Source organism: Python bivittatus, unplaced genomic scaffold (genome assembly GCF_059951505.1).
Source record: "Python bivittatus isolate LINGU-HERP-01145 unplaced genomic scaffold, Pbiv_v1 ctg000320_np1212, whole genome shotgun sequence".
In the NCBI taxonomy this organism is placed as follows: Eukaryota; Metazoa; Chordata; class Lepidosauria; order Squamata; family Pythonidae; genus Python; species Python bivittatus.
In genome coordinates, this window is record NW_028277052.1 from 4246098 (window position 1) to 4266654 (window position 20557).

Consider the following 20557-nt stretch of genomic DNA (forward strand, 5'->3'; position numbering starts at 1 on the left):
TTCATCTGGAACTTTAAAGGAGGCTGGGTTTAGCATCAGACAGTTGGATCTGCATAGAAATTGCTGAAGTAGAGAGTATAACTTGGGGGTTAGGACATTTGAAACACAACCTCTGCCATCTCCTGTGAGTCTGGGTAGCACCAAGGAGCCACTGTCATTGGCTATTTCCACCTCACAGAAAGCCATGGTTTGATTTGATCATAGTTTCTTAACTAAATCATCAGAAATGGGGTCTCTTTACAATGAACTATATTAGTATGTCACTCGTGGTTTACAGATCACAGAGGCTGGGTTCAAACATTGTACTGTGCTAAAACCCCACAAACCACATGATTGTTTAGCATGAAATATTAACCCAACTACTCAGAGCGGACCATCAGTGTAGCTTTTCATGACCTCTTAGCCTTCAGATACGTTGAACCTCAACTCGCATAGTTCCCATTTCACAGGACCATTGAGATACAAGATTCTACCTTCCCCATTCTTTCTTATTCTCAGAAAACCTCTATGAAGTGGTGGCCATTTATTTATTTAAAACATTTATATAGCCACCCAACTTATAACAATCTCTGGGAGGCTCCCAACCAACAGTTAAAACAACATCAATATACCATTAATGCTAACATATATCTATTGTGTTTGATGTTCACGGTACAGTATGTTTTATAGAAGGAAAAGGCAAACCGTGTATGAATCCTCATTTCATTATAATTCATAAGAGATTAAAAAAGGAAATTTAAGGTTTTACGTGTCACTGGGACATTGACTTGAATCTTCTGGCTTGAAGTGGCTTTTCTCCATGGTTTCCCTCCAGTCTTCAAGCTATGCTCATCTTTTGTCTTCCCTCTCCTACTTGGAAGACCTCCACCAAGGACTTGGGCATCTTTCTTCACCCCCACCCCTACCCTTGCTTGCTTGCTTATTTTTTGTATGTATGTATGTATGTATGTATGTATGTATGTATGTATGTATGTATGTATCTATCTATCTATCTATCTATCTATCTATCTATCTATCTATCTCACATTTATATAGCCACCCATCTCACACAAGTGACTCTGGATGGCATACAACAATTAAAATAAAATAACCACTGAATAAAAGCAGGCATTAGAAAAAGATAAAAAGTTACTATTAGAATAAAAACATTATCACAGATTTTAAAAAATAGAGTTTAAAATATACAAACCCCATGGAGAGAGCAGAATGTCAATTACGGGGGAGCCATCTAAGAAAGTCTCGGGTTCCTAAAGACCCCCAGGCCTGATGACACAACCAGGTCTTGAGGAACTTCCTAAATAACAGCAGGGAAGGGGTGAGCCTAACTTCAGGGGGGAGAATGTTCCACAAGGAGGGAGCCACGGCAGAGAAGGCCCACTTCCTGGGACCCACCCAATCAATCCCTGGTTGATGGAACCCATAGCATGCCTTTCCTGCTGGATCTAATGGGACGGGCTGATGTGATTGGGGAGAGGCAGTCCCTCAGATAACCCTTAGTTTGCTTAGTTTGCCAAACCTGAATAGATGGGGCTACTAAGTGTTATGGGTGTTGGAAACAGATTCTTTTGCAAATGCTCCTTTTCCTGTCCTGCCACTGGCCATTTCATCAACCTCCTTGCCCCTTTCTCTCCATCCAAGCTCAGAATCCAAACCTCTCCCTCCTTCATTGCTGCTAGAAATCACGACTGGTATTTTTTCACTCAGCCTCTCTGAACACCACATTTCTACATACTTCCCCAGTTTTGGTTGGCTGGATGTTTTTATTACTCCCCCCCTTCATCAGTGCTAAAAATCTTCCAGTGAGTCACATGCTAAATGACTTCTCTGCTAAGGTTATTTCTCTCTTAATGGGAGCGTAGGAGATCTGTGCATTTAAAGCAGAGTCTGCCACAGCCAGGTGGGAAGCTGATAGTCTGGTTTTGATGAGCAAAACAGGTGAATGGATAAGGAAAGCTTGAACAATCTTTTTTTTTCTTTCCCTCTGTAATCATCAGCCAGGCTGATGCAGAACCCAAGCAAAGACTTGGTTGGAAGGGACTGTATGTATGAGATCCTCCAAGGATAGAGAAAGGATTCCAGAGGCCTCGCCCACTCATTTCTGCTCCTTGAATGGAGCTAACATCTTTCCAGGTGCTCATGTGGCAGATTTGAGTTTAAACACTCAGATCTATTGACATTGCATCTTGTCGGGCCCTGGAGCATCCATAACATTTTGCTGCTTTTGATCAGAGGAAACCTTGTGACAGGATTGAACTCATACAATTTCCAGTCTAGCCTGACAAAGATAAAAGAAGGGAAAGATTTCAAAGCTTGTGGATCTGCTGAAGCAGATGCACATTACTAGTCATGGATCAAAGCCTGCCAGATGCTTGAAAGACTGCACATGCCTGGTGTTTGAGAGCCCCAAAGCAAACAAGATATGAGCTGGTTTACTGAAACCCTGGTGGATGACTACATGTGGCTGGTGGGTCTCTGTTAAGCTTGGTAGATCATGGGTCGTGCAATTTTTTACATTGCTTATTTAATTTATTTTGGTCTCCAAATATTTTGAAATTGCCTGTTCAGCAGAAGGGGAACATTGCTTTTGGACCCAGGATTATATATTTGTAATGCAGAAATCTATTTACAAATCTAGCTGAGACTAGCATTAAACTTTTATATCAGAATGTGCTGAAATAAGAGTTCTACTCCATTAAAGAAGGAACAAGGCAAGATTCACTTAATGGACAGTGAATGATTTGCACATGTGAATGCGTGATAAGGAATCTAAACCAATAGAGGCTGTACCCATTTCATTCTCACCTCTAACCAGAATGCTTCTGTAATGGAATGGATTCACACATTCAATTGCAAATCAAGTGATATGCATGCCATTTGTAGTAACTGAGACGGTCATTTTCCAATCACCAATTTTCTTAGTGATAGCTCGCTAATCTCATGAAGAGTGAAATTCTCATGAGTAGCATATTGTATTCTTGCATTTATTTAGCAGTGAGATATGTATGAATGTCCCTTCTTTCCTTTTCTAATCCCATCTCCTGCAGTTTGCAGCCTCCTTAGTTTCCTTCATTTCTAAGGAAAGATTTCAGGAGGGAACTTTTTGCAATTACATTTTTTTTTCAGTAGTGGTGCTGCTTCACCTTTAAGGGGAAGTCCTACACTTGAGGAACAGGTGAAGAATTTCTCCTGTCCTTGAGAAAATGTGCCAACATTCTATACCCAATTCCTCTGCCCACAAATTTAGCAGACAATTTTGTAAGGCCATTTGCACCGAGCTTTAATATTTGCCATACAGTGAAGATGAGGGAACATTATTCTAATTGTTACTTTCTCTCTCACAATCCATTTTAAATACAAGGGTGTAACAGTGCTTCCAGCTGATGACCACGGATGGGACTCCAACAAAGGTTCCTCAGGAGAAGTAATGTGTGATATCTTACTGCTCTGCCATTCTCCAGTCTTCCATAGCACGTGGAGGAGCTGTTTTTGATTATTAGGGGCTGCCAAGTTCATCCTTGCTGAAAACAGATTGGTTCAGAAACCCTCTGAGCTATTTTTCCTTCCTAAAGAACTGGGAGAATTTATATACAGGCCGAGAAGGCAATTTATACCCACACCAATTTGGATTGAAAACTTGTCTTCACCAGTAAGCCCCGAAACCCGCTTCTTTCCACTACTCAGCTTAGCTCCTACTGACATTGTGGTTGCCTTGAGAGGATGTATTTTCCAAAGTCTACTTTGTAAGGTAGCCATCAGTCTCTGGAGAAGCAGATGGAGGATACAATCCTTTCTGGTCTCATATTTGACACACCTTGGCCACCAGCCACTAAGGGTGGAATATAAGAGTAAACATTTCTTCAACTCAGATTAAAATTGGTTTGCAAAAGAAATCATATTAAACATGGATATTTTAAGTATCCAGGACTCATATCACTGAATCTGAAAGTACAATCATGGTGACCTCACTGCTACCAGTCAACTTGGTCTCGCATTTCTCCCTGTCTATTCATTGATCACTCTGACCCCCTGCCTTCTCTTGTAATTTTTAAATATCATTTGTGGATAACAAGCTGTGTATAAATGCCATCTGTTGTCTCTTTGCAACATCCTTGCTGTTGCTAGGGGCAGGTTGGGAGGTGTTCCGGTTTCTGCCATTTCTTTTTAACTGTCTTTGATTGAAAAGATCACACTTCCTACTATCCTTATCCCCCAACAAAGCTGCCTGACCATGGGGATTTTATTATAAAGGCATTAACTGCTACCTTATGAAAGATTTGTAGTCCTGAGTGGCAAACCAATGAATTCAGTTGGAAAATTATTATGGGTGTATGATGTAAAGAGATCCTCCAGGCACTTCATGTCATCATGACAGCTGGACTGTCCTTCTCTTTCTTTGCAACATCAAAGTCCTCGTTTTTAGTTGCTTGGTTGATTTGTTCAGTCAATCAGCTCAGGCCAGCCACAACTCATGGATCCTGTTCCTGCTCTTCTTTTGACCGGCTCCCAAAACGGCCATCCTGCGTGAGCAAAGTTTAACCATCCACTCCAAGATCAGGTGGCCCATGAAGGTCATAGAGCCATGGCAGGTACTTCTGAGTTGCTGGGAGGAAGTAGTGCACCTCTGTAGTCCAGACAAAGAGAGACCCACTACAGCTGAGAACACAAAAGGCCCCGAGGAAGGAAGGGCAAGTAGTTACCTGGCAACATAATTATTTGGACAGGCTTATGGGCCATTTTCACCTGGAGAGAAAGATAAGCTTTTGGCAAGCAAATGACATTTTGAGTAGGAACAAACCCTGTCTATAGCATACCATTTTTTCCAGTGTATTTCTGGGCATCAGTAGAAAGCTGGTACCCATTATCCTCCTTCCAAGGCAATTTGAAATGTGTGTGTGTGTGTGCATATATGTGCATGTAGCACACAAAACAGTGATTAAGAGAAGGAAAAATGAATTCTATTATTTACATAGAATGGGATTGCAAAGCTCCGGACTGTTTACCCATTTCTCTTTGCACTCCCATCTCATCTCTCTCACCCTAATTCTTTCTCTCTTCAGCTTCTTTTTTTTTTTCAAAGGGCGGGGGGAGAGAACCCAATCCATTTAAATGCTTTTGTCAGGTCTTGTCCTAAAAACCAGTAAGAACAGACCAACATACTCAGCCCAACAATACTGAGTCTGTTTGGGCAGGAAAGAAGTTAAAACTTTGGTAACGCCCCCCCCCTTTTTTTTATTTCTTCAGTGCAATTTCCCCTGTTCCCTTGACCTGTTCTTTGGGGGATTTGTATTTTTAAATCAACTGGCAGCAGGCTCCATTGCACTACAGAAACAGAAACCCTTCTGCTTCTCTACTGGAGTTCCACTTGACAGCCTCATAATGAGGGACTTTGCAAATTCCTCACAGTTTACTGAATTGACAGCCTGAAGGGCTGAGACTTCTTCCAGCAGAGGGGAAATGCACAGAAATAAGCACGCCTTACAAACTTCCTTAACTCAGTCCAAGTAAAGGCGCATTTGTGTTGGAGGGAGAAATCCACATGCATTAAATGCATTTAATACATTCAGTGTTGATTAGATTTCATTTCGTTGGGTCATCTAGGATTGGGAAGAGAAGCATGACTCACAGTCAAGTGTCACTGAATAATTGGAAAGGGAGACAGTGGGAAGGCAGGACAGGCCTTCCATGAAAAAGACTTACTATGGAGATAGTATGCATTTGTTCGTAACCTTCTTCCTGAGCTAGAGTGATTTAGAGCAATATCTTGTGACCATTTTATCTTTGTTATCTAATCTCTGTGGTTGGCTAATTGAGGTTGAACCTCCTCTTCTCCAGGAATAATCTAGATCTGCTGGATTATTGTTCCGAGTGTCAGATGGTCTTCTAGTTTTCCAGTTCAGTGTTTAAATTGTCCAGCTGATGTAGGTTAACAGGGATAGTCAGGCACAGAATATAGTTTCATGGCCCAGAACCAAGAATCCTTGGAAACTAACGGCAGCAGCTTGAGGCCAGAACCCCTTTTGTCATTTTGTAGTTGCTGTCCATGGTCCTTAATCAGTTGAACAACTGAACCTGAGCAACTTTCAGCATCAATTCTTCTGACACATGCTGTTACTGAGAGCCACTTTGGTGTAGTGGTTAAGACATGAGGCTAGAAACCAGGAGACTGTGAGTTCACCCACATGAAGCCAGCTGGGTGACTTTGGGCCAGTCACCCTCTCTCAGCCTAGGAAGGAGGCAGTGGCAAAACACTTCTGAAAAACCTGCCAGGATAACTGCAGGGATTTGTCCAGGCTCCATCTATCTTAAAGTTTACAACGACTGGGGCAGGAGGGTCACGTTGGGGCAAATGAGGTAACGTACTGCTGTGTCACAGGGCAAGCTTAACCTATTCTGCATGGGAACTTGCACATGTGTAACAAAAGGGTGGCGGTTACATCACAATGCTCATTTTTAATCTTGATCAAAGCTTTGGATCTGGTAGACACCTCTCAATGGTACAAAAACAGTGGGGCCAGTCTCCCTGATAGACTGGAACCAAGCTGTTTAGGTCTTAGTGGGTCATGACAAGCGCGTTGGATTTTTCTCAGAAGACCACAGGAACCAATACAAATGCCAGAACTGCAGAGAAAGCGTTACGATGCAAAGTCATTGGGTACAGTCAGCACTGAGAAGATGGCATAGTGTTGCTTGAAAACCTGACAGGATAATCAATACTTTGATGTCCCTAATGTATGTGCCAGCCCTCTATTCTAAGCTTGTAAAAGAGTGCTATAATCTAGCTTTTATGCACTTAAGAAAATGTACATTGCATCCTTCCATAGAGTACAACAAATGCAGAGACAGCACAAGGCCAATAAACCTTACATGCCAATGTATCTTAAACAAAGGATATAACTCAACAGAGACAATAACAGCTGATTAAAAAAGTAATAATGGTTCTGCCACTAAAAATCCTAAAAAAGCAGATTTGAAAGCGAGTCTGATTTTCTCTAGAATTAGCTAGATGGCTAAAGACTGTGCTTCCTAATTTGTAGGCAATCACAGAGAGTTTCTCACTTAATTTTCTCACTGATCAGCCTTGGCCTTAGTTATCAGGATGCAAAGAAGAGGCTTTGCATCCAATTTTAGGATAAAAAGGGAGGAGATGATTAGATTTCAGGCATTTGAACAGCCTTACCAAACCGTTTACCATGAACAACTCACATAAATGTGTCATTACTGCACAGGTGCGCAGCCATGATGAAGGGAATTCCAATCTAATGAATACTTTGCCAACTGATGTTCCATAATAGAGAAGGCCAGAAAATCAAAAGGGTGTTTTTTGTTTGTTTATTTCAGTAACTAAGGCGAACAAGGCTGTGAAGCCATTGTGTAGCTTATGCGTTTCAAAGGCTTTCCAATAAACCTGAATGGTTTCAAGACTTATTTAAGTCCCCACACTTTACTGACAAAAATAGAAAAAAGTGAATTTCAATAAAGACTTTAGTTACTTTCTAATTATGCTGCTATTATGCGAGCTTCGACAAAGTATTCCCCAGATGTAAAATATGAAAAAACAGCTTTTCAAAACATTCCATTACCCTTTTAGTCTGCTGGGGATAATGATAAATAGAGCACAGTTCAATCTCATTACCTATGGTGATTTACAGGTTGGATTAATACAGGATAAAAATGTGCTACCTTTGCTGTGAACTGGAAGAATAAGCCTGCATTTTTTTCGAGAGGAACCAGTGGTGTCTGTGGGAGGATGGGTTCAGGGGTCAGCCCCAGCAAGATGGTGGATGCAACATCATGATTCAAACCCCACCCCTTTTCTATTTCATACCTAAGGAATAAGAAACAAGAAACTTAATTATTTTATGGAAATGAGGTTGTTTCTCCCATCTCTGCCTTCCCATGGAAGAACTGAAAGAGTTTTGTCCTATGTTCTGGATCCCTCACTTGTTCTAGAAGATGTTTTCCAAGCATTTTATTGTCAGTTTAAAAGGTCTGGTTTGTTTGATACCTTGTTTGTTTGATACCTTTGGTATCAAATCATTGCAAAGCATTCTGGGCTGTGTTTTTGGTAAGCTGACAGTGTGTTTTAGTTCACAGGAGATTGTCCTCTGTTGGACTATGTTGTAAGATGGGTGGCCTTGACTTAGTCTACTTGACTAAGCCTACTACCCAATCCTCTATTGTCCTGGAAGGAAGAGCAGAATAAGCTCCTCCAATAGAAGTGCCTATGTAGATGAATTACTCCCCTGGAGCCCATGAGGAAGGCAACTACTGTAAAAAACTGAGGTCCTGTGTCTTTAACAATAAGTTATCAGCAGGCGACTTATTTTTCCTCTAATTCAGTGTTGTCCAAACTTGGCCATTTTAAGATGAGTGGACTTCAACTCCCAGAATTCTCCAGCCAGCATGAAATCCACTCATCTTAAAGTGGCCAAGTTTGGACAACACTGCTCTAATTCATCTGTATGATGAGGGTACACCATTGATTTAACGTTACAAAGAGTAGCACAACCCTTTGGCCTTCGCCTCTCTCCTTTCTCCTCTTTTAAAGCATAGTAACAAATGTGGTGTGCTTGAAATGTGTTTCCAACATCCAATCTTTTGGTTTTACTTTGGAGAGGAACAAGTCACAGGCCTCCATCCAGAAGAAGTTTCAGTTGTGAGTCTGCAATCCAGGCTATTTTCCTGGTGAAATTCTCCAAACTGCTCTCTCTCCTCTAAAGTGATATCATCCATTCTGCTGCTCCATGTCTCTTCCATCTCCTTCCCTGATTTACAAGCCAGTCTCTAAATATAGTGTTCAGGTGTTATTCTCTTGCCAATTGAAACCACAAGCGTTTCATGCCCAGGGTTTAATCAAATTATTGATTTACTAGCAAAAGGACATCTGTGATGTCCTCTCTTTTCCACAGTCATTCCAGTCCCAAATTGTAATCAGGCCAGGAAAATGTACAGGAAGTCCTTTAAAGGCAGAGGGGGGATAGTGAGAATTGATTGGAAGCCTTCCCAACTCTTGATTCGTAAAGGCTATCCCTCTCTTTTTGAATGTCAACTTGCTAAACGCCTGGCAGCTTTGTGGCAGCTATCCACACATTTCCCCCATCCTTAAATCCATTTAGATAGAAATGCAAAGAATTGACCCAAGTCAAGATGCAGCTGTAGTGGTTGGAAATTCTAGGTGTCCCAATGCATCCGGGGATCTGCCATAGTGAGGATGGTAGTAACTGAACTTCTGGGTGGTTGTTGTGAGGACATGCTGGGAGTCTTCTCTCTGACACACACTTGATTATCCATCTTCTGAAACTCTATGAATATCTTCAAAACCTGTTGAACTGGTTGACTAAGTCCAGACATTGCACTAAACTGCAGTCTAAGTAAGATTTATGGAAACAGCCATAATTGGATGTGTTTCCTATTTCAATGACAATCAGTCCTTTGAGGCAGACCAGACTAGGAAACCAAGTTATGAATGCCAATACTACTTTTATTATAAGGTTACAGTAACAGAATCTTGCAATTCTCAATGTACTTCCCCCTTCCCTCCCTTTATCTTTGTCAGAAATAGGGAGCATCAAGCCTGAGATGATTTCTCAAATTATATTTCTGCCTCAGACTCAAAGTTCTTTTGTCTGACTGTTGTCTTGGTTGTGGTTCTTTCTCCTGTTCCTCAAGGTTACTCCTTCTTCCCATTACAATCAACTATAAACCATAGCTTATAAATTGCGGGGTCTGGGTTCACATAATGCACTAAGCCCAAACTATGAACCCTTTGCTTTCCAACCTTCTTCTGACCATGATGGTGGAAACTGACAGCATCATGTCCTGACATTTTGGGGTGGGAGCTCCATGGACCCTTAAAAGTTGATCAATCAGGGATCATCACTGAAAAGCAACCCAAACATATGCCTTTTAATAAAACAAGTTGGAGAAGGTGCTATCAGACTCCTCCTAATTTTTGGCCACCACAGACTAACACAGCTCTCCTCCTACATTGAAAAATGAAGAAAATTTCCATGACCCCTGCCTTGCCTTGTCCATAATATGGCCACTTGGGAGTCCTCAGCCCCCCATGAATATGAAAAGCTAATTTAATTGTGATATTCTCCTCCAACTTCTGTCCCCTTCACCCCAATTATTAAGGGTGAGCCCCTAAAATTTAGCAAGGATGTACAGGTTTCAAATATTATTAGGAGAGTAAGGATTTTGCTATTCATGTGAAATGCATATATATTGTTAGGGATTGTTGGAAAATGCATGTAATAGGACCGCAATAGGAAATATTTGGTGGATTCTGCCATGGTGTTATGCTAGAAAAAAAGCTGTATTTTCTTCTACTTATCCTATTTCATAAAAAGAGATGATGACAGAGAGATGCTGATATGGGGGGGGGGCATGGTATCCTTGTATTAATATATTTACATGGCTGCCTCCTGTTTTGTGGGAGGGGGGCTCCTGTATGGGTGAATGTCTTGATTTAACTGAAGATTTGTCTCTCAGACAACATGAAGATTCCCTGGCTAATAAACTATGATCCTAGGGATTTCCCTCCCCTTGTAGCTGTTGTTGCTGTTGCTGTTGTTGTTTTTCAACTGGGGAAAAGAAATTTTCAAATAATGGGGTGTTATTGTAGGCATTTCCAGGTAATCAGACTAGTAAATAGCAGGAGTGTGCGTGTATATTAAGGACAGTACAGGTTAATCAAAATATATATAATATAAATCAGTATCACAGTGACACAATAAACAAGGTAAGATTTCCTAACATGATATAATAATCAATATAAACAATTCCTATTCCTAGCTTTACTTTAATATAACTCTATGGAGAATAATGAAAGAGAAGGTTTAGTAAGAAGCACGTTAAGGACCTTCTTAAAAGTCTAGAAATCAGGCTTTGTATGTAATGCAAGGGGGGTCATTTTGGGAGAGTTGGAACTAAATGGGAAGAAGTTCTAGAACACAAGGTGGCAATTTTAACTCAAAGAAAAACTAATTGAACTTGATTGCACTATCAAGCTGAGCACACAGGAACATGATTTGTCATCATTTTCAAATAATGGGGTTATCGTAAACATTGATTGGAAATCAGCAGCAACAATGTAAACTGATAATGCTCCCAAGAACCCAAAGACCCAAACACTGTAGGAATTGACAAAAAGAAGAGAAAGGAATATATAGGGAAGATTCAGGACTAGATAGATTGATCAATAAACCCTGACTGGTTTCTTCCTGGTTGGTTCCAAACTGAACCACCAATGGTGGTTCAAAGGAGGCCCAATCTTAAAGGAGGCCCAATCTTAACCCTAGTTTGAGGTACTTGAGACTACCACTAATCGTAACAATCCAGCAAAAACCCACACATCCCATGAAATGTTACTATAGACCTCAAGGAAGTCTAACCATAACTGTAACCCTAACTTCACCTTGTGCCAATGAAGATGGTTTACTTTAACAGTTATCTTGGCAAGCAGATAACATCTGTAGTGGGAAAGGTGGCACAGAGGGAGCACAGGGGCACATGCTGGACTTTTTGGTGGCTTCTTAAAGAAGCTTTGCCTTTTTTTAGGCTTGGGGCACAGCAACCTTGCTAGCCCAGGAAAAGGCAAAGCTTGGTACAAGAAACTTCTCCACGCCACCTCCAAACCACCTTTTCTGCTTTGGATCTGAGTAGCTGCACAACCCTACTTCTGAATGATGGAATGATCTCTCATCAGAAACAGCATGTGCTTGTTGTTCTGGTATCCAAGAATCATGACCTCACCAGTAGACTACCAAGAGAAATGCTAGTGGTATTCTCAGTTATGCTGAGACCAAGGTAGGAAAATGAAGGCCTCTTTTGCAGGGGAAGAGAACTTCTGGGGGGTGGGGGTGGGGAGTCAGAAGGCTGCTTTCAGCCAACCTTTAATGCACAGGGTTTATTTCAAGAACACAAATTCAAATCCCATAGAAGTTATGAAGCTGGAGGAAAGAATTACTCAAATTTGCCATTGATGAATATCCACGGGCAGGCAGTGGGTGAATGACACATATCCAACAGCTTAATTGGTATGGAATGGCAGCATTGGTGTGATTGGATCATCATGGGCACCATCATGGTTTTCTGCAGATGCCACTGTTCCCAGCTCTTCCTTCCCTGCTATAAAGTGGTTTCTGTTGTAGGCTTGTACAATACAACATTTTCCCTCTGCCTTTTGTTTTTAAATTGCCCAATTTCCATGGAAGCTGTGCGTGTATTAGAGTGGGATTGACAACTTCTCATTATGAGCTGTTAGATAGCTGTGAATTTGGGGGGGGGGAGGGAGGGGGGACTGTTCTGAATGCTGTGCCAGCACGCTGGTGACCCCTTCATCCAGCCTTCTGTTATTTGAGAGCCAAGTTTGGGAGCTTGGATGTTCATGAATGGCTGCTCAGGAATCAGCATGCATGTTACCTGTCTCATTTGTATCACCTTCTCTTAGTTTGTCCTTATGGATACTGTTCAATTTAAAGGAAGTTCTATATATGCCTGTGTGAAAGGTCCACTAAGGCTAAAGATGAACACCACTTTTGTTGTGCTTATTCTTTCACGTGGAATTCTTTGGTGATATCTAGATGGATATCAGTGGAGGAGCAATCGGGCAGAACCTAGGGTCACATCCAGCAGGCACATGAGGCTTCCTTCAACATGGATTTCAGCTCTCCATCCCTTCATCTACTCCACTTAAGTGTTCCACCAGTACTTTGGTGAACAAACTCTGCCCTTTTGTCCTCTCCATTCTATAAGCAGGTCTTCAGCAAACATCTGGAAGAGACCCAGATGGCATCTCCAGTTGCTCATTCCTGCTCTGACTGTTTTAATAAAAGTTTGGAAAGTCAGTTAGCTATGAAATGTAGCTTTCAAGCAGCAGAGCTGGCATTATGTGTTGCAGCGCACTGTAAATCTCCACAGCTTGGATCAAGAGGGTGTACACATTATTTAATTTGCCAGCAAACTGCCAAGGTAGACCTCTGGGTTTCACTCCTCCGTTACTCTTAGAAAGTCAAGTAATGTGTTAAGTTTTGTCATTGAACAGTTTGATGTAGAAGGCTACTAGGTTTGGGTTGCAAAATTCTGACATTGTGTTGTTATCCAGATTTTTGCAGCCAAGATTTTATATCCACAATGAAGTAAAAAAAGATATTTGGAAGAGGAGATTGGAGTTCATTTTCCCTTCCCTGCTCTTCTGAGCAGGCATTTCCTCATAATGGTAAACCCTAAACCCAGACAAACAAAACATGACATACAATGCTCAACGACTAACTCATATTCCCATGACAGGCTAGGAATCTAAAACTACCCAACCTTATTTTTGTCTAGTCTTGGGAATTGTGGGAATTCAAAAAGTGTATGAAAAAAGTAATTAATGGATGGATGGGTAAGTTCAATTGAACCTTTCCTTCAGATTCCATCTCACTGTAATAGATAGAGAAGAAACATAATGGGGAGGGGGAGAGGTTTGCTGAATGATTGGCACTGTGATTATGTAAATTATTCTTATATTCTTCAGAGATATGCAATGTGATTTCTGGAAAAGCTACCAATGCAGTTGCTTTTTGAGGAATTCCTAGAGACTTACAGAAAAAAAAGCAAAACATGAGTGTTTATCTCAGACTGCAGAAGAAGGATGCTGTCTGGGTTTTGAGGTATCTGCTTTGTTAGCAGGTGGTGCCAAATTCAGTTCACTGCATCTTCAGGTAGGGCCAGGAAAGAAATCTGTCTTGGACCTGGACAGTCCATGCAGTTTGTGATATATCAGCAAATTTCAGCAGCAGTTTCATGATTTCAGACAAACATTACCTTTTTAAAAGACCATCCCCCCACCCCAAAACGAAAAACAGAAGCAGAAATGACCATCACTAGCTGGTGCAGAATTATTCCCTTTTCACACCACTGGCTACCTTCATGCAGACAGGGCTAATCAGCCATAATCACTGCTAGAATGAAGGGGGAAGAGAAAAGGTCTTGAGCAAACATGAAATACAAAAAGAATAATTCATGTACCTTTTCTGACCATCTTCTCTGGTTAAACTTGAATAGACAAGGAAGAACAGCATCTTTTATTCACAAGGCTGGTGTAATGATACTGCAGAACTCTTCCTAGCTCACTGCTGAATAGTGAGATTAATGTTAAATTTCATTTTGACAAACATTCTGAAACCAAGCAAAATATACAGTATTTCTTCTTTGTTTACTGCAGTGCACGAATGGGAGTGTAGAACATAACTCTTTGGTACGTCCTGTCCCTAAAATGGTCTTCTAGACTGTGCAGTGAAAATGACTTACTTTCCTACCCTGAAGTTTGGAATTTTATGATTTGGCTGTACGTGCCTCAGTTTTGATCTGAATTAACACCACCCCTTGACTGGCTAAACTTTCTGTCTGGTTTTGCAGCCGCCATTTTGGATGACCCAATGGAATGTAGCAGAGGTGAACGGCTCTCCATCACGCTGGCCAAGAACCAGATAAATCGAGCCCCCGAGAGAGCAGGAAAAGCCAAAGTGGAGGTGGACATTTTCGAGCTGCTGAGAGATAGTGAATATGAAACAGCCGAGACCAGTACGTACGTCTCCAGAGTTGGGGTTGTGATTGATTGATGAATTGATTATGTGCCATCAAGTTGATGTTGACTCTTAGCGACCACATAGGCAGATTTTCTCCATGTCAGTCTGTCCCTAGCCTGACCCTTTAGGTCTGCCATGTTTTAAAAAAATATTTTCTATCCATGTGGTTTTCTTGGTAAAAATACAGGAGTGGTTTACCATTGCCTTCTCCTGCACAGTATGAATCGATGCCTTTGCTGTTGTCACTAAAGTGAATGTATCTCTTCCTGTATTCCTGCTGCCCAATAGAGGGGCCTGCTTGGTTTAGCTGGGCAGCCAGGATGACCATCATGGCTTGGATGACCCTGTTGGGAATGTAAACTCTTGGCATACACTCCCGAAGTTCTTTGCTTATCCCTCCCAGGAACACCCCAACAATGAGACAGCATAGCAAGGCTTGTGGGGGCTGGGGTTGTGAGCAGTGCTTAATTTCTAATGATATTGATAGGTGGATAGAGCTGGTGAACATGGCATTTCCCTTTCTCTAATCTCCTGTGTGTTCTCTAGTTCTTTAGGGATGTCCTATTATTATTGTTTCTGTTAATATTTTTAGCCTGCCATTCCATCAAGAAGCTCAACGTATTATCCATAATTCTCCCGTTCTTTCATTTTACCCTTACAACCTTACAATCATTATAACCTTAGATGTAAGGCTAAGCCCATTTAGTGACTCCATTGTGGATGTCCACAGGAAAAGCAACAGGACCAAATTACATCAAGTGTGCCATGATGTCATCATGCAAAGACATTGTGCAACGATGCCATGAAACATATAAGATCATCATGGCTTGTAGCAGATGCCTGTGGTAGTGGTCTAAACACTTCATTGATTACCAAATTAATCTCTTTTCTGGGTCCAAACAGTACTGAGATCCTGAACAGTAGAGGAAATGTATTTGCAGAACATGGATTGATGCCAAATAAAAGACAAACAAGTATAAGCTTGGTGTAAATGCAGCTGTTGGGTTTGGAAGGGATCTGTTTAAATACATTCCATGATGCTAACCAGTGAGTTTCTGAGCCTCCTGGAAGCTTAATTATTCTTAGTTAGTAACTAAGGCTCAGAAACTCATTGGTTAGCACCACCCTGGCTTTCTGTTTTTAAACTGAGTCAATGCTTAGAGAAGGAATCAAATTTGGGACGTCCAGCCCAGCCCATGTTGGACAGAATGGCCATGCCAACCAGGAATTTGGGGTGTTGCAGTCTAGTCTCCCTTGGCCTCCTTTCACACCACCCTTAGCAAAAGAGTTGATCTTTCTTCTGGATTGTTTCTCGTTATGAATTTCACAGGTGTCTATTTTAATTAATGTTTATTTGTCTATTTGTTGTTGTTATTAGCTACCGTATCTTCCCATATGGATAGAATGACACAGAGTATAGAAATTAAATATCCGTGTCACTCTCTATCTGCAAGCACTTCTGAAGGGCATCAGGTTGGGAAATTGTGCAGGGAACGCAGAACGATGCTGTCCACGAACTTCAACCTGTTTAGCTCTTGAAATGATACTTTTGCTGGCAAAGCTCATAGTTAAGACATCCGTGGTTTTGCTATAAGTTGTAAACATAGACATACTGTTACTGAAAGCTTGAGAAACAAAGGGGTGATGGGAAATATTATAAGGAGCACCCCTGTTCTTTCTTGCCTATGGAAACCAGTCATTCATTGCCTAGGCTGCTCAAACAGGAACAAAAAATGAAAATCGCATGGGTAAACAAGAGTGAACATGCCCCCTATTCTCTACCATGAAAACGTAGATTATTTATCCCTTGAGATGTGCATATTCAATCAGCAAGATTGTTTTTCTTCTCTTATGAGGTCAGTTTGATTTTTTTTTAATGTTCCCCTCTTGTGCATTCAAGGAGAGATTTATTTACTTATTCAGGTTATATGGCTGCCTGCTCACCAGGTTACTCTGAGCAGCTAACAAGGGTTGAAAACATCAAATACAAAGGAAAATGATAAAACAAGAAAATAAAGCATACAGCCAGACACACAATTCATATGGTTGTAACAAGCTCATGTACTATCCTGAACCAGCACCAAGGGGAAGAGTCAGTCTTTAGGGCCAGCAGAGTTAGGGCCACCTGAATTTCAGGTGAAGGCTGATCCATAGGGCAGGAACTGTCACAGAGAAGGCAAAAGGTGAGTCCCAAAAGGTGACAAAGTTTAATTGATGGGACCCAGAACTGCCAACCCTGTTAGATCTTATAGGCTAGGTACAGGTAACTGGAGGCAGACAATTCTACAAATATTGAGGATTTGAGTTATGAAGGGCTTTACAAGCACAGATATATCTTGGTTTGCATTCAGAAGCCCACTGGTGATCAACAGAACTCATGGAGTAGTGGTGTTGCACCCATCATTACTTGGACTGCTGCATTCTGGACCAGCTTCAATTTACAAGTGGTCTTCAAGGGCAGCCCCATGTACACCACATCTCAGTAGTCCAACAAGCTTGGGCTCAATCCAAGCAAGACTGAGTTGCTGAGGATTTGGGGGCCATCCAGAGATCTTTCATGATTAGATGGAGTTGCACGGCCCCTGACAGAACTGGTGCACAATTTGGAGTTCCTCCTAGACTCCCAGCTCCTACCAGAAAAGCAGGGGCCAAGTGTGGCTAGGAGGAATATACAGCATTTCTCAATTAACATACCATAAACACAACTTTCCACCTGTTAAGACAGTGACTATTTTTTTTTCTTTTTAGAATAACCCCCTTTTTTCTTTTCATTTTTTTTTTCAGGATTTAGCAGATCTTAATGCATATACACCCTATGAATCTCAGCATCCCTATTGCTTTTAAAGTGAACTTCCAGGATTGGTAGTGGTGGTAAAATATATGACCTGGTGCACAGCCAAAATGTAAGGATTAAACAGATTCACAGGAGAAAGATCTGTCAAGAGCTATCACCTTAATGGCTAAATGAACAGAGCTACGTGAAACATTTCTCAAGACATTTGGGGGAAGCTTCTGTAGAACTCAAAGGCTTCTTTCAGTTCTCTGAATTACATTTCTTTGCTTACTGTTTCCAGCTGTTGTTTTATTCACCCCACCACCATGTTCCCCTTTACAGAAGACAATTTAACCAGTCGAGGATTCTAGGGTGAATACAAGGATGCCCCAGATTAATAGCCAGTCAGATTCATTAACAGCCTTTTTGCAGCGTCTTCTACCTCCACCAAATGCTTTAAAAATGGGATGTGTCAGCTGAGGATGTCCCATGTCGATTTAACCCTGTAGTTCAATGGCCAGGTTAATAGGTTAGCCCTTAACTTAACAAGTTGTATGCATTCAGCCAATTATAAACTATATTTAAGAAGAACATGGCTTAGTACAATATGTGAATGCAGCTTATGTTTACAGGCGCTATAATTCTTCTGAAGGTCTGATGGTGGGCTATCCAACAGAGGTTAGTCATTAACTTCATATTTATTTACAATATTTGTGTGCTGTTCATTCCTGAAGGCTCTGAATGGCTAACAATCAGAAACATCATAGAAAAAAATGTGTATTTATAAGGCACATGATTGGCTGCTGTCAAAAACTGAATGCTTAATCCTGTAGATCTTGCTCTGTCCCTCTAAAGTAGAAGTTGTTTTCAAGAGCAATTTGAGCTAGGTAACAGATAATCATTCTTAACTGAAATCAACACAGAGAGGTCATGGAGGGCCACAGTTGATGGGACAAAGATCTCAACATTTCAGATTCAGCCTCTAGTGACAACTGCAGGATTTCAAACTTTAGCCAATTCCAAGTTGGCCAGTTTGGACCACAGAACAAGAATTTTTCACAGCCTTCAACAGTGGGGTTTGGAGGTTTGGAAATGCCAGGTGAATTGTACTTTCTCATACCTACCCAGTTTGGAATGGCAGCTTAAATATTCCCCCATACTGAGGAGAAGAGAATTCAAGAGACAAAGAAGATCCTACATCAACTGCTTCTTCCCTCTTACCCACGCCCTACTCATTTAAGAGATGAGCCTCATGACTTTTAAGGATTTGCTAGTTCTCTGGCTGTTCTCCATGGCAGTGTACAACTGCTTGTTATGACACACGATAAAGCCATTTTGTGCTTTCGCTAATGGCTGCAAGCCTTTCAGATAGCTGTTTAATGCCACTGTCACATTTTAATAAGGATGATGGGAATGCTTGCCAGTCCCACCCTTCGTCCACTCGCTCCTGTTTTTCTTCATGCATTTGCTTTTTCCTCTCCTCTCTCCCCCCTTCATTTTAAATTGTGAAAGATGATTCATGGAGAGAGAGGAAAAAAGTACACTTTGATTGATAGATGGATAGGCAAAGAAACATGAAATTATCTATTCCAAAATGCTGGAGATATCATATTTAGTCAATACACAGTTTTCAAAGTATTTTAACTTGACATAACATGTTAATTCTGCCTTTGCAGCAAGATTCCAGACTCCCTTTGAACCATTTTGTGGTAACAAATAAACCTCAATTTCAGGAAGGGTTGAAATGCTGATCAGCTAACAGTTCAAGTAATGTATGTGTTTGGTGTGCTGGTTAAGGCACTGGGCTAGAAACCAGGAGACTGTGAGTTCCAGTCCTGCTTTGGGCACAAAGCCAGCTGGGTGGCCTTGGGCCAGTCTCTCTCTCTCAGCCCTAGGAAGGAGGCAATGGCAAACCACTTCCAAAAAACCTTGCCAAGAAAAGGGACTTGTCCAGGAAGACACCAGGAGTCAAAATTGACTCAAAGGCATCAAAATAGAGGTGAAATAACCATGAATGCAAGTAAGTCACTGTTGCCCTGGAGTCATTGATCCAAGGATTCACACACTGCACTGAGTGATCATATGGTTTAAGTACAATTCCCGAGTTAGGTATAGTCGGTAGCTTCACAAAGAAGACTAAGCCATAAACCAGCATAGTGGCTGGGATCCCACATCATAGTGAGCCCAAACAATATTCTGGCATAGCACAAAGTGTGAAAGCCGTTTGACTTTGGAGGAAGAGTTTCTCTTAAAGAGTGATGCAATCCATTGTAAATCTTCTTGAAGGAACCAGGCTTTGAAATCTTCTGGAGGACCTCTGAATCTCAACATTTTTGCAATTAACATAAATCTCTTTCTTGCCTCTTTGTGATTGCTCTAATAAATTAATGCTTAAAGGGTAGGAATAGTATTTGACTGGCTAATTGGACAGTTTAAAAAAAACAAAAAACCCAAATGCCTATAAAATCCGAACAGCAAATGCAGCTGCTGAAAATTTCCAATTCTGAATTATAATTGACTCAGCTATAAATATATAATGTCCAAGCTATTTTTAATTTTTTTTTAATTTGTCTTCAGTCAAAACTGGCTTTCACTGATATATTTTTAAGACAGTTTAGACCTAGCTTTTCTTCCTAAATTGGCTCAGCAACATCTTATTTCCAAACCTAAAAAAAAGGCAATGATATTATTGGTTTTTTTTAAAGCATCTGTAAATTAATCTGAAATGATTGAACACATTTTTTTTTTTTTTTTGAAAAAGAAGATGGGGATGGTCTTAGCAATTATAGGCAAAGTTTGCCTTCTTCGTAAGTTTGTCTTCCTAAATCTGTTGATAGAAGGCATTCTGGATTGTTTAGTTGTAGCTTTGTCTGACAGCCAAGTTTCCTCAGGAGGTCCAGAGAGAAGCTGGGGCCCCCCACCCGACACCAAACTGTCTCCTGTGGTTTCTTGCATCATGAATCTTCTTCAATGAGTTTCTCTCTGTTCTAAGAACCTGGAGGCAGTTCATTGGACAAAATGAATGGGGAGATTTCTGGCACTCATTTGCAATGACGACAGAACATTTCAAAAGATTTAGCTAGTCTTCCCTGCTTATTGAGACATAATAGGATGGGTGGGAGCATGAGGTGGTGGACAAATTGCTACTCCGAGATCTCACCACGCACAGGAAGGACAGTGTTGGGCTCTGAGTTGGTTGCTCCTTAGG

At 41.1% G+C, this 20557-nt stretch overlaps 1 protein-coding gene across 1 annotated transcript in view; it reads left to right on the plus strand.

Annotated features, from left to right (window-relative positions):
* GRIK4 (glutamate ionotropic receptor kainate type subunit 4) overlaps positions 1-20557 on the plus strand; it is a 194179-nt gene that overhangs the window by 67305 nt on the left and 106317 nt on the right. Inside the window, exon 3 of the mRNA XM_015891537.3 lies at positions 14407-14571. Coding sequence (XP_015747023.1) covers positions 14407-14571 — 165 coding nt within the window. The remainder of the gene's footprint in view (positions 1-14406; positions 14572-20557) is intronic.